General features: G+C 32.1%; 1 protein-coding gene across 7 annotated transcripts in view; it reads left to right on the top strand.

Annotated features, from left to right (window-relative positions):
- Nucleotides 1-14,983, top strand: part of LOC114876112 — a 96,633-nt gene that overhangs the window by 53,949 nt on the left and 27,701 nt on the right. For 6 of the 7 annotated variants that reach the window (XM_029187192.2, XM_029187190.2, XM_029187193.2 and 3 more), the window contains exons 7-16: nt 3,546-3,593; nt 5,692-5,894; nt 6,246-6,447; nt 6,667-6,765; nt 7,391-7,530; nt 7,855-7,927; nt 8,462-8,497; nt 9,727-9,871; nt 10,056-10,161; nt 11,432-11,464. In XM_029187192.2, coding sequence (XP_029043025.2) covers nt 3,546-3,593; nt 5,692-5,894; nt 6,246-6,447; nt 6,667-6,765; nt 7,391-7,530; nt 7,855-7,927; nt 8,462-8,497; nt 9,727-9,871; nt 10,056-10,161; nt 11,432-11,464 — 1,085 coding nt within the window. Of the gene's footprint in view, nt 1-3,545; nt 3,594-5,691; nt 5,895-6,245; nt 6,448-6,666; nt 6,766-7,390; nt 7,531-7,854; nt 7,928-8,461; nt 8,498-9,726; nt 9,872-10,055; nt 10,162-11,431; nt 11,465-12,748; nt 12,860-14,983 lie in introns of all 7 variants that reach the window. The other variant, XM_029187197.2, reaches the window with a different exon arrangement.

Raw genomic sequence — 14,983 nt, 5'->3', positions numbered from 1 at the left:
ATTTTCTTTATTTCTAAATTCAATTTGGAGTTAAATTGTCCAAATTTATTTTTTGTAAATTACTCAATTCTCTTAAAAACTCTTTAATCTTATCTATTTTGCTTTTTAACAGAGTTAATCTTGATTTTTATTAAAACATGATTAATTACTAGACGTCACTAAAAGCATCAGTTAAATCACTAAATCGGCCACGTGTAATCACATTTGCTAAAAAGATGTTGCAAGATTAATTTGTGTAACAATATTTACGTTTCATGAAATAATATACGAGGTACCTGCTGAAAGCATGAGCTCACCATTCGATGAGGACATTCTAATGTGTTTTACATGTAACCCTCTTATAACACGATAATTCGTATCGAGTTTGTGTTACACGAGAACAATATATTATTTAATAAATACCAGAAAGCAATAAATATTATATACAAAATTTGACATTCCGTTTCAAAAAATGAAAAAAAAAGACTTGTGGCTTAATGATTTTTAATAATTTTAGAAATTCGTGACATTGAAAATAAATTAATATAAATAAAAATTCGACTGCACTCTTTGTATAATATTTTAGTTATCTATATGTAAATCATACAAAAAATAATTTTTACGAATAAGAACAGTGATTCGTTGTATCTTTTCGCTTCAATTGTGAACGTTGAATTTCAATTATTTAAAATATAAGCGGTATCCATGATAATTAGGTAAATGTAATAAGTACATGTGCAATAACTATATGTGATTTGTGTCACAAATTGTAATTTTTAAAAAGGGGGTTGGATATTTTTTACTATTTCCACGATTCTTCCAAATAGTCGTAACAAACTTACTTTTCGAAGTTACTATCTTTATTATCTAATGGAAGAGTAATAAAATTGCAGTATCGAAACTGGCACAAACTTTTCAGATGACCTAGTATTTTCTTTTATCGAATGGATGTTACATATAAATTTTTGATAAATATTACATTTAGTTAACCCTACATTCATTTTCATTTCTTATACAGAATCAAAAATAAAAATCAATTGACATTAACAATACATAATAGGTATTTGACACATTTCTATTTTTCAACAAATTTTATCTATTCTTTTCACAACATTTTGTTACATCTGTTATTCATAACTTCAAGTATTTAATACGAGTATTTTTAATTAGATAAATCAAAGAATTCCTAATATCTAATATGTGTGATCGATTCCTATAGAAATTGAAGCATTCCTCACATATGAATACAGTGAACGTGTTAGATTCGTGTCGTTGGCCATTGATGATCTCTATGACAGTCAGTCTGTTAACAAAGTTAGATTATGATAGTTTGGAACATCAGTAAACCCTAGAGTGGTTTGCTAACATCGAAGGAAAGGTGGAGCAGTATGTTGATTATATAAGGGTGTCGCGTTACTGCTCGGCAGATTGCACGAAATTGCAATATACGTGTGTTCGTGGCTGAAGTTACGCGCTATTTTCGTTTGTTAGCTTCATCTTTCTTCCGTTTCTTCTCGCTTCTTTCCGGTCACGGAATTTTCGATTTGCGCGGCTACGTTTTATCAATCCATCGATTCGTATTGGAATTCTTTTCTTTCTCTTATTTCTAACATGATAAATTATGATTTCACCAAGCATTTTATCTTCTTTCAGTTTCTGAAAATATAAATTGTATTTCTGATAAAATGCCAATAAATTTGACTTTGATAAATACATTAAGTTAAAAGTTAATGAAAATTTTCTTAAATTTTTTTATATATGTGATAAATAAATAATTTTGTTTATTGAATCCCTTAAAGATATAATAGAAGCTACTAATCAATTAATTAATTAAGATAATAAATGATATTGTGTTAGTAGAAATTTAATTAAATTGTTTTCGTAGCTATTAAAATACTGTGTAGATTTTTAATGAAAGAATCGTTATTGCATCATGTTTGAAATTATTTATAATATGAAATTATTAAAGTATGATATTTTTAATTCCACTATACGTATATTTGAGATCAGTGCTAAATAAAAGCAATAGTAGGCTCTGTTGACAAGACGATCTATTTTGAGAACCCTGCGATCAGAAGATAATAGGGTAGTATTACTCATTCAACAAATCTGCACGATAATCCAACATTTTTTTTTCCAATGACGTAACGTATCTCTTACTTGAGATTCATGGAAAAAATTTAAAATATTCTTCTGTATTTCAGCAAACTTTCATTTAATTAATAACTTCTGAAATGAAATAAGCTGTAAGATAGCTTTGCTAACTTTTTTGCAAAGTAAGCTCTCTTTTTAAAACAGTTATTTTCTGAAACAATATACATATTTTATCAGACCATTATTTTACTGATATAAACAGCATTGAAACTTTTCTTCTGTTACAAATGCCTCGGTTCTTTAGTTACGGGAAATTGAAAAGCTCGTATTCGACAATAAGAATTGTCTAACTTTTTATCAGTTTCTATTCTTCTTTTGTTTGTTTTTATACACAAATGGATTGCCTAACTTTGTTTAAGCTTCTTTTGTTCCATTTTCTGTAGGTTAAGGAATACGTAGCTTCAGGACATAGGCTATTTTACCTTTTTGATTCCTTGAGTTCTTGAGTTCTCTTTTGCTGTTTCATTCGAAGCTCATCAAGCTCGCTTCTATTATTAATGACTTGCATCGTTCTCGTAAAGAAGCAATTTAAGGGGCCTTTAGTAGCTTCTTCATCGTGATTAAAGGTCAGAGAATAGTGTCTCGATGAATCTTAGTTTCTGACATTATCAGAAGTCGGTTATTATCACAGTGAAAGGACAATCATTCATCTAATCTTCTAATAACTAATAAAATAATGTTATGTCAGTGATCAGATTGTGGATGTTTAAATAAATTTTAAACATTTTAAACATCTTTCTTTTTAGTTCAAACTTTGATTGCAAATGATTTATTCATAGGCACTATTCTCAGGCAGATTTGAATTCCAAAGCCAAATGTCTATTTTTTGATCAGCCATTAAAAAACTGTAATCGAAGTTGAAGCTGTCGATTAAACGAGGAAAACAGTAGGTATTATTTTTGGAGCTTGTTTAAAATGAGACTTCTGTTTTTTTTTCTTTGCAAATACTGTGTCTCGAATAGTAGTAATTATGGCATGCTTCCAAAGGTCACGTCGCTTGTCAATGCGGATATCACCTTTAAATAGAACATTCGAAACTAACAAAGTAATTGATACGCACAACAGATAAAAGATTAATTTCTTTTTTTTGTCACACTAAATGTTAAGCAATGCAGGTCTTAACTTATCTTAATATAGAAAATTAAAATAATATATTATTTTGTGCAATCATTACAGTATTGAAAATTTTGCAAAAATACTGCAACATATACATTCTCCAAATTTTGTAATAATTTTACAATAGTATGAAAGCAGGGCAACCTTCGTTGAAGTGAATATCATATGCATTGTAAAAGTAGATTTTAATTTTGGGCGGTTTGTTAGTCTTTCTCGGTATTGATATTACTGCTGTGTGCTTCAACAAACAGAAATAGAGGTGATCGAATCTTTAAATGATTTGTTGATCTTTTCAGAGAACGTTATGTTCGCTCCCACGTTTAAAGCTTCGTCTGCAACACCAGGTAAAAATTGTAGAAGAAGGGGTGCAACTAACAGAATGCTTTAAATCTTGTGTGTTAAAAAAAGGAGGAAATAATTACCATATTTAATAAGATTTTATCTAAAAGATGATAGATTTACATTTTTGTTAAATATTCATAAATCGATTAAGTTTGATAAACATAGTAAACATAGCTTTAATTATTGAGATACGTGTCGATTATTCTTCAAATATGCATGTTTGTGATTAAATTCTACTCTTTTAAACCTATTATAAAAATAGAATCCTAGACTCCTTTTTCTTTTTATTGTTTCACCAAGTTCGTTTCGATTTCCGGAATTCTTGTAAGAAAGTTATTTGTCTGTAAATAAGCTAGTCAGTTCGAAGTTGTGCCATCATTAAAGTTATCCAATTCCTCAACCATGTTTAAATTAATTGGAACGAGAATTGGCGTCGCTCGCAACACCTCTGTTCCAGGTAACCAGTTCAGTATTGTACTCGAGCGTTCCTCAGCCAATTAAACCTGCCTTAATATCGACGCCCACGGAATTCTAATTTTACGAATATTACACGAAATGAACTACCGTCGTTCGTTTCAATGCTATTGCAACAGACACGAGTTGCAAGAAAATTATTGCTTATTAATAATATGGAAATGTTTGATTATGTCTACATTCTTCTTTAATTCTTTCGATACAGATTTAATTTGAAGAAATTTCCCATATGGGTCTGAATTAATTTTGTTTCTATACAATTCTGTAGCAAAGAAAACTTAACAAATCTATATAAACCCAAGTCTCTTTAAAAAGTTAATTGATAGTGCCCATGATACTCTGTCAGTCAACAAGATAATAGTGTTAACGAGATATCCGGATTATACCAAATAGCCTCGAAGAAATTAATAACCATTTCGAAATTGTATGAAGGGGAACTAATACCTTGATAATTATCGCCGCCACACTGTCGGCCAAAAATTACTTTCGCGCTTTTCTGGGATCGGTTGACGTAATGGACTGAGAAATCAGCACGGAAAGAACGATGCTTTATACAGGCTGGTACAAATGAAAAGGCAAGAAACGTTATAAAACTTAAATATTTTCCATGAAGTCACAAAAATTTTGTCACATAAAAATTCAATTATATTTAAATCTGTATAATTTTTGTAAATCAGAAGTTTTTATTAATTCAGATAAATTTTTAAACTAAACATTTAGTTACTGTTATTCTCTTGATTTTAAATATTTAAAATCAATTTTATCAAACGAATTTCTTACAGAAAAAAAGATTTTTTCATATCCGCCTTCTTTATCGCACTATCAGTTATGGGGCGCCCTGTATAGTACGCCTCCACAATCCAAGATTAGCGAGTCTCAACAGAATGTTGATTTTGGCTGATTTCTGCTAAATTCACGTGGCACAGTCATCTGCTACAGTGCAAAGACCCTAACTTGTTTACTTTGAATCTAAATCTACTGTTCGTATCGATTGTTACTTACGTGGAATAATAAGATGCAATGAAAATGGAAAGGGTGAAAATGATTTTGTATATTTGTTCTATCGACGAAATGTTCGATTTATTTTGATTGTTTTACTACTTTGTTTTTCTTGGAAGTTATATAGTAAGATTGTAGACTTTGATGAAATGCTTTGGTTGAAAAATAGGAATTAGAAATAGAATGAAGATTATTTTTAATACAAATGAATCATTCTTTCGTTATTTAGCGAAAGTCATCCTATTTCACGTCGAAGCTAAATAGATTGTTTGAGAATTATTTTTTATTTTGATTAACTTTTTGAGATAAGGTAATAGATGATACCAGGTTTTATAAATAAGACATAGTTTCGCATAGAAGAATGCATTTTTATTTTGCAGTTTGATTTAATGTTGTAATAATCATAATAATAATAAAAGTACCGATTTCTGTAATTTGTCGATTTGAAATAATTGTGATTTTAATTTCAAACACCAAATCAAGGCTGTTATTATCGTTGAGATGCAATAATTCATTAACATTCGGACTGTATTTGTGTTTTTGTATACTAATGCGTGCATTTTAATATTTTAAAGGGATTTGCCGAATAATGATTGCGATGGTCTAACGACATACTTTGATTGTCAGGTGTTTGGTCACCTGGAAGCGAGCCACCTCCACCCCTAAAGGAACCAAGTCCCGAACGAAAAGAATCTCAGAAGGATGGTGGAATACCTCCTGTCTGGACACCTTCCAGCGCTGGTGCCAGTCCCGTGCCTGAAAAGAAGGAATTTCGGCCAGTGCAATTCGAAAGCCCGATTCTAAGCCGAAAAAAGCCAGCACAGCAGGAAGTGAGTTATCACGATTTACGTTACCATCCCCCTGAGAAATTTATTGACTGCTATTAGGCTTTCTGTTTCCTTTAAACTGTACGAAGTGAATGAAACTTTGTGTACAATGGTTCACATTAATATTTGTATACCGGGATGTTTAGGTAGTTATTCTCTCTTCTAAGGTAAAGAAATAAAGTCTGAAACAAAGTATTTCTACCAGTTCAAAAATAAAGAAAGAGAATTCCATATTAGAACGTTTCAGTTTAGTAATTTTCAAATTTAACAGATATTCTGGGTAGATGCACTCTCGTTAAACCTCGGAAAAAGAAAACTTCTTGGCAATCAAATTTATATTTCTTTCGAACTTAGTTTTCTCAGACCGCCCAGAAGGCTCCACCGCCTTGGCAAGCGGAAAAAGAAGAAAAGGAAACGATTCGAAGTGCAGTTTATGAAAGTTCGCGAATTGTTAATTCGCACTCGGCTCCATCGCAAGGACTAAATTCATTAGCTTCGACGCCTCGTCTGCCACGTGCTCAGAATCCAACTATAACGCTACTGCAGAAAGCAAGAGGTATGATATAATATATTAGATCTTGCAATTAGAAGCGAAAGAATAAGATAAAATGATTTTAAAAATGTCTTCAACATGTATTACTAATGGTAGCCATTCAGAATTAATTATAGAAAATTTTTGAAAAGATTATATCATAAAAACTCTATTTTTAATATTAACAGGAATTTAAAAAAACGTAGTAGTATCATTTAAGGGAAATATTTTTTATGATTTCAGAAGGGCAAATCCCCAAAGGAGCTGCTTATCTGGAGGAAAATGAAATAGTGAAACGTTCAACGAACGAAGAAAAGCCACTCGTTAGTCCAGGTGAAATAAGTGAGTACATTTTTCACTTACCTTATTACAGTATTACGTAACATTCACCAAGCATTTTCAACTTTTAACCCCTTACCTTGTAATGTCAAGGAAACTCGTGGTTTCTTTCATTAAAGTTTACATAAATCTTTTCAGTGTAGCGCAATTTTTTCATTTCGTTTCTAAATTGTTTCATAACAAAATGTCGGATTTTAATCAAAACTTCATTGGGTGTAAACAATTTTAATCCAAATAAACATCGTCAAAATCTATGTATTTTTATCATAGACATATAAATTTTATTGTTATTAATTTTTTATAATAATATTGCACATTAAAGTTAACATTTTTGAAAACCGATATTTATTATGGAACGATGTTATAATTATAATTGGTGAAATTGTACTTCAAACAGTAAATAGAAGAATTTAATTCAAATAAAATTATTAAGCCAAGAGTTGAATTTTGTCCTTAATTGTAAGTATATGAATCCACGTGGTTAATCGTCCATTTAAAAATAATAATTAAAAGATACCTTTGTGAGTGTAATATTATCAGAATCATTCCTGAAAAATTTGTGTTCTAAAATCTGTCGCGAGTATTGCAGTATTTTACTTTATGTGAAATTAAACTGATATTCGCTCAGTCTACACGGTGAAGAAAGAATACGAGAGCGAGCCGGAAACGGATAAAGAACCGCCGAAGAAGATGGCCGATTTAGGTCCTCGAAAATTCGAGGGTATTGGCCCAACAACTAAGGAGGGTATCCCTCTTGTATTAAGATCGGTAGGTCTGTGAAACACTATTGAAAGCTTTCGAATAATTTACAAGGCAAATTTTGATTGATAGTTTTTCAAAATCATTCATAAAATTAATGTAGAAAATTTTAACTAAAAAATTAATTGTTCACTTGTATTGAGTGTATAAAAAGTAGAAAAAAAATTGGTAAGTATGTACGTACGAGATTTCTATTAAAACTCTAAAATGAAAGTAACTTAATACAAAACGCACAGATTTTGCTTGTTTACCGTTCAAAATAAAGATATTAAGAATTAGTCAACAAAGATTAGTTTCCATTATTTATTGTTTGACTGGAGAAAAATATTCTAGGAAGTCAAGGAGAATAATCAAACGAAATGGTATAAGAGAATGTACGACTCGTTGCATCGTGCAGACAGACCCGGTGAGTTTGTGTAGCAAATATTAAATAGCTTCAATGCTTATATGAGATACTTGGATATTGTAACTGCAATTAATATAACCAAAACGCTTATCGATATACGTATACCTATTTTTCTTAATTTTTAATTGAATAATAAAGTATATAACAGTGTTATGAAATTGTAGTCTGCCAAATTAGTCATTTCTCGTTACTGTATGTACAATACTGTTAGCCAGAAATATTTTTTATTTTGTTTAAAATTTATTCTATTTTTAAAACTAACCTTTTCTTTGATATTGTCATTTAATGAATATTTTACAAAAGTTGTGTAATAAGATTAAGACCAAGTTCTGGTAGAATATTGTGTAACAAAACATGATATAAAATCTTTTGTAATTAAATGAATACAGGATTTTAATCTGGAATTTAAATGATTGAAAATATAAATAAAAATATATTTATCTGACGAGAAGTCTAATTTTCACAGCGAATAAAAATATATTAACAATGCATCAGAACAATTGCGAGATTAACTCTGTTTAATCTCATTTTCAGATGACTACGTAACCATTCGTTACAAACAAAGAAGAGGTGAATACATGCATCTACAGTCGAACAAATTACAACAATAAAAACTAATAATAACAGCTTAGCCGTAATAACACGTCGCGTTAAAGGCCTTCTTCTTCGGTTGATTTCGCTGTTTTTCTTTTTATTGGTTTTTTTTAGTAATTCGTTAATTATAGTGTTTGATGTTAACCGAGCTAATAATAATGATTAATTTATCTTTTGCGTGAAAGTAACAATAAATGATTTAATACACACGGCACGGATCGTGTGGAGTGTTCTGCCTTTATTTAACCCCTTGCCTCTAAACACAAGCACAGTACAACCTCCACTATTCAAATTAATTAGGGAAACTTTTTGTTGTGTAAGCCGATAGAACATTCGATCGTGTGCATGTGTACACACCACGTTCAGATAATGGAACGATCGAATAACAGAATAATTGAATAGTACAGTATTGGGATAATGGGAGGTCAGATAAGGGAGGTTCTACTGTATTACGTTATCCTGTAATAAATGTCGGATTTTGATCGTTAATTTTGAATAACGACTGCTTCGTTTAGAATAAAGATATTTAATCAGGATGAAAATCAATATATTTTACCGTTGGTACATAAATTTATTATTCCAGTTAATCTAATAATCGTTATTCAGGGTGTCAGTGCACCCTCAGCTGTCTCTGCTGTTTCCCATCACATACCTGTCAAAGCGAAATTAAATAGTTGTATTCTCTGATTGATCCTTTGTCAAATGCGAAATTAACCCTTTCGTGACAGTATTGGGACAATGTGAGGTCGGATAAGGGAGGTTCTATTGTATTACATTAGGTAGGATGCATAAATCTCACTTAATATTGAAAGAATAATTAATCTATATTTGGCATTCATTTAGACATGGTAAAGAAAACGAAAATTTGGTACGAAAGGGTTAATATTTCTAATTTGTTTAGTGTTTGGTGAGAGCAATAAAAGAAATTAAAAAGGAAAAGATATATTTATGTATGTACTTATAAACAATTAACTGAAATATAACATTTCCGAAAACCGACATTTATTGTAGAATAATTTGATAAATAATCTGATTATGATCCATTTACAATCAGCCGAGATAACAGCTTTCAAGATTTTTTACCACAAAATTCATTGTAAATTTATGTATTATACAAACTTCTGTTTATAACAATATTCATAACACACTTGTGAGTAAATTTCACTGGTATTTCTTGCAACAAATGGAAGCATCTTTTTGTTCAGGGACGAGATACGGTTACGGAAGTAGCAGTGGATATCTGAGCGAACCGGAACATCGTTTGTACACAGAACGTTCTGCCACCTTTGACAATCGACGACGTCTACGAAACAAAGAAAATGATTTCTCTACGTCAACTATGCCTAGAAAGTAAGAAATATTTTTGATTATAGCCCTATCATGGCCCTAATTATAGTATAGTTACTCAAGGAGGTGATTCCTTATCATATATGTAATTAGAATTTTTCTCTGGGTCTGGTCTTCTATGTTTAATAAAAAGTGTTAAGTGTTACCAGACCTTTAAAAAATTTGTGAAATATTCTTCTCATTATAGAAATGGACCACTGAAGTACACTCCAGATATTTACAAGAATCAACCTGGACGCATCGAGGACTACGAACCTGGACGATCATCCATTTCTGAAAAGGAAGCTAAGGAGGTAAGAAAATTCTTATTTTCAGAAAATATTCATCCACGATCTGATAAACCTTCATTCTTGGACATAAATTTCCTTTGAGATTATACCTTGCAAAAATTTTATAGTATTTATTATAGTAAAGGTTTACTTGAGTATTTTACCAGGAAGGATCACCGAACAAGGTTGCTAATTTCTGTGCATAATATTTTCAAATACTGTGTCCCTTCCTCATTAATAAAGATGAGATTTTGAACCTGGTCTGATTAAAAATACAAACACTTGTTTTGTGCTGGATCGCGAATTTTAATCGAAGTGACGCTTGATTTATGCAAATTAATACTTGTCGCCATACATGTAGAATCTCAAAAAGGATTTACACTGTGAAAATCAGTAAAAAAGTTCTCTGTAATTAAGGAATCAAAAAATCCTTTGCAATTTTTTCGATGTACATCTCTTTTGAGACACCCTGTGTTTCGAGTCACAGTACAATACGTACTATACGTAGGAGCTTCCCGAATGGTGTGTCTCGAACATGATCGTTTGAAATGGCTTTGCTTTCTAGCCAACTTCTGTCACACGGACGAGAAGGAAGGTAACAATTTAATCGAACGGCTGAAATCTCAATTAATTAACGAAGCAACATTTGATTTTTTCATTTGTTCAAAGCTTGTTTTATAATCGCGTCATCGTGTGAAACATGTCTTTCTTTGCGTTTCTTTCGATGGTACCTGTATGTATTTCGATGTTCGGATATGTCGAGCACACGAAATTACGTTTTTGCTTTCAGTATTCCATCGTGCTCCTTGTTTTTCAGTTAGCTTTCAGTAGTGCTGCTTTCAGTGATCGAACGGTGACTTGCTTTTCATCTGAAAGTAAAATTCTTCGTTCAAAATGCAAAACGACGATTTCATGTAAATTAAAATTGACTACTGGATAACAGTACAGGATCATTCAAAAATATGAGATTCAAAGTGAACTTTTTTTAAAACATAGAATAAAAGATTTTCAGGAATACTTGACTTTTTTAATATAGAGTAATATTCTGTATTAAAAAATATTTGTAAAATTGTTAATAATTTCTGAAGTTATTATTATAAACAAAGATAACTAATTTTAATGAATATATCTGATTATTAATATTATTAAAAATAATATTTGAAAAAGTAATTTTAGATGAAAAGCGGTCGTGAAACACGTCATTCAGTTATTTTATTTTGTTTAATTTTTATACCATTTTAATCTCATATGATTAGTGCATAGATTAACGCTATATTTAATTCTGTGTTTCTAGTGGTGGGACGAGGTCATGGACATATTCGATGGGGTACGCCATTTTTATACTTAATCATAGTTAAATAAGTACCAGTTCCACTTTTCCTTCGCTATACTTCTTTTCTATCTACTCCCAGATCGCTCTCATTTTACTCCTTTCGTACATTTCTATCATCAGTTTGGTCCATCAACGTTTTCGTCATTCATTAGCTAAAAATGTTTTAGAAATCCGTAAAAAAAATTAAGATTATTCTTTTCATTACCATACTAAATTTTACCAATTTACTGTATTTATTTCTTGCTCTCAAATCATTAAATATTTTGTGTTTTAATATACAGAACGTACCATAAATATTTCTTATTTTAATTTGAAATGCAGGTTTAGTACGAACTTACCTACTAAAAAAAAAAAAAAAAAAAAAAAAAAAAAAAAAAAACAAAAACTGCTCATTCAATGAATTTTAAACAATTTATGAAGTAATCAAATTGAACTGTTAGAAATTGCATTTTCTTATTGTATGCTTGCTATCAAGGAATACGATAAATATAAATAACTTTCGTGTTTGTTAGTGGTATACTAAGAACCGTTGAATGTTTTCTAGTGTATCTAAACCTATTTTCTCTACATTTCTTCTTTCTCATCACAGCATATTCTTTAACCTTGACAAATGGTAACCGATGGTTTCAAACATTGGGTTGTATTATGTCAAATGGTCAACTAGTAAACATAGGAAATGTAACGGGATTTGATAAAAATACTGTAAAATAGCACTTATGTCATGTTAATTTTAAGCTAAAAATTTTATGAAAGTACACAAATCCTTCATTAACATTTTTAATATAAAATGACTGGTAGTTAGTTACAACACAAAATAATTGGTTTCGAAGCATATAGAGTCTGCTCTCCATTGTTCACTTTATCAAAAAGCCAACCACTTTGCATTAAGAATACTGATAAAACGTTTATGAAATAATTTTCTTTAAACCTTAAGCCTCAATACGATACTATTGGATTTCAAATCACGTCGAAGCGTAATTCAAAATCGTCCATTTGCCATGATAATCCTAATAGTTTCCGAATACCTCTGATCCATCGTACGCACCTGGTTAACCATGCATGTCTATCCCGATTCTTGGAAAAGATCGCACCATATGGTCCCCTATCGAAATACTCGAGCAACGTACACGTACCGTGATCGATGCCTCTCTGTGTGTGCGCGCGCGTGTGTGTGTGTGTATCTCTGCTGTTTGCGTATCGTGTCCGTTACACCCCCGATGGTCCTGGTCCTGACAACTACGACGACGCTAACAACGCCTGACAACGCAACGCGGACAGTGGTTGAACGAGAATGGACATCCTCAGGGTACGGAGATGGAGGAGCTTCTGGACGCTCGGCTGAGCCATCGGGCTCTGAGCCTCTCCTACCGACCGGAGAGCAGTCACAACGTAAGGGTACCAGCGGTCAGCAGCTCGAAAGCCCTCGAGAACGTTGGAAAGTCACGTACGAACGCGGATGATAGCTCCCGTAGCCTCTGTATCCGCGATACTAATAAAACCCAGAGGACGGCTGCGATGCAGTGGTCGGGCACGAATCTGCTCGACTACTCGAAAGACGGCCTAGTGAGACCTCTCGATCGGGCTGCCGACTGCGGTTGGCACACTGGCATGCTGGAAGGAAGATCCAAGAGCTTTGTACTGCCGGATCGTTGCTTTCGTCGATCTAACTCGCCGAGTGGCGACAGATCGACAGCTATCAGATCGACCCTCCTACAGGCTACCAGCGACGAGCATCGTCATCGACACCATCATCACCATCATTATCATCATCATCATCAACGCGTCTCGCCTACTTCTTCTTCTTCCACGTCTTCTTCTATTTCCAGCAGCAATCACATTATCCTAGCATCACCGTCGTCGACGACACCTTCACGGGTTAGAGGCTGATTCATCGTGGACAAGTAGAATGCACGATTGACGTATTAAGTTTAAGATTCTTGAGACAGTCTGATAACTCGCCAACTTCGATTCGCTGATTTCAATGAAAGTTTTTTTGGAAAATATAGCTGGCTTTTTCTTCTTTACAAATTATATTTTATGTATAGGGACAGTTGTTATAAAGTTCTTTAATCATTTATTTTTCGAAAATTCTTTTCCCAAGTTTCTTTTTCATCTTTCTTCGTTTATCGATACGACTATCTAAATACATAGGGAGATCAATTTTGAAACATAAAATAACTTTTTTATAATTGCCTCTGCATGGAGGGTAATTTTTAAAGAAGAAGCCTATTATATTTTTTGAAAGTGTTATTGAAATCAGTGACCCAAAGTTTGGGTTCTCTTAATCAGAGTTACTGTCAGAGGCTTCTGAGTGTAAATCATGTCCTCGTAGTTGAGTATTCCCAGGTTTCGTTAACATTGTCTTAAAATGTTAGACTATTAAAAAGATAGTCGTATTTTGATGAAGCTGGCTACATTAATGGCGAAACACTGGAATATTTATTCTCCCGGACATGGCTTTCATTTGGCAGTCTGTGATAGTAATAATTTTGACAAATTAAGGTATTATCTCTTTCGCTGCAACTACGATCATCTACGATCACCTACAAATATTTGTTAGGCATCTTTGCAATATCGATTAATAAAAGTAAAGTGGCTGATGCTCTTTGACTCCAAGAGTCTACCTTTCTTTTGAACTCACTACTTGACATTACTTTCAATGAATGGTCGGTACGGAACAAATAATGTTCCATAAAAGAGAGCCCACCATTGAACCTTATGGCACATCCACGTAAAGTAACCTATCATGCTAGATACCAGAGGATCTGTAACAAATCCTTTCTCTGCTACCGTATCCCTGCAGAATCGCAATAAGTGGCCACAATAACACTATCCCATAAGAAAGGTATTAAATTCATTTCGCATGTCAACTGTAATCAGGAAATAGTGTTTATTCTTCTTCATCGATTTTTCCAACACTTCATCAAGAACGCAATAACGCGGACATTGCTTTTAAGGAATTATTGCAGAAACTAAATTGATTACGTGCTAGTTCTACTTTTCGAATTTTGGCTCAGTTCGATAAAATAGATATTGGATGATAATAATTAATTAAATTTTCCATTTTCAAATAGTCCAAGAAAATTCTTTATCAATAGATGTTGGCTATCCTAATAAGGTGTTTTAATTCTCTTCCGAATTACGTATGGATGTATGTACACGTCGCGATGCGTCATATGCAGTGAAAGGGTTAATCCTTGACGTAATAAACAAAACACATAAACACAAAGTACTACACGATTGACGTATTAAACATGAACTGTAGACAGTTCTGAATTGCCACTTCAGGTCTTATTCTGTTTGGAATAAGCATATTATGTTAGAAATAACATTGTATCTTTTCTTCATTACTTCTTCTCTGTTGACCTCTTGAATTCCTTTTCAAGTTAATTTCTTGTTTTATGAAATGGAATCATATTACATATTAATCGTTATATTACTTACGTTTAAATATTTTCATTGATTATAATAATCTTCTTTAATCAATTCATTAAATATTGTCTTTTTTGCAAC

The sequence above is a fragment of the Osmia bicornis genome, chromosome 2 (genome assembly GCF_907164935.1).
Source record: "Osmia bicornis bicornis chromosome 2, iOsmBic2.1, whole genome shotgun sequence".
NCBI classification, from domain to species: domain Eukaryota; kingdom Metazoa; phylum Arthropoda; class Insecta; order Hymenoptera; family Megachilidae; genus Osmia; species Osmia bicornis.
The sequence above is the reverse complement of the archived record's forward strand: the minus strand, read 5'-3'. Positions and strand labels throughout refer to the sequence as shown.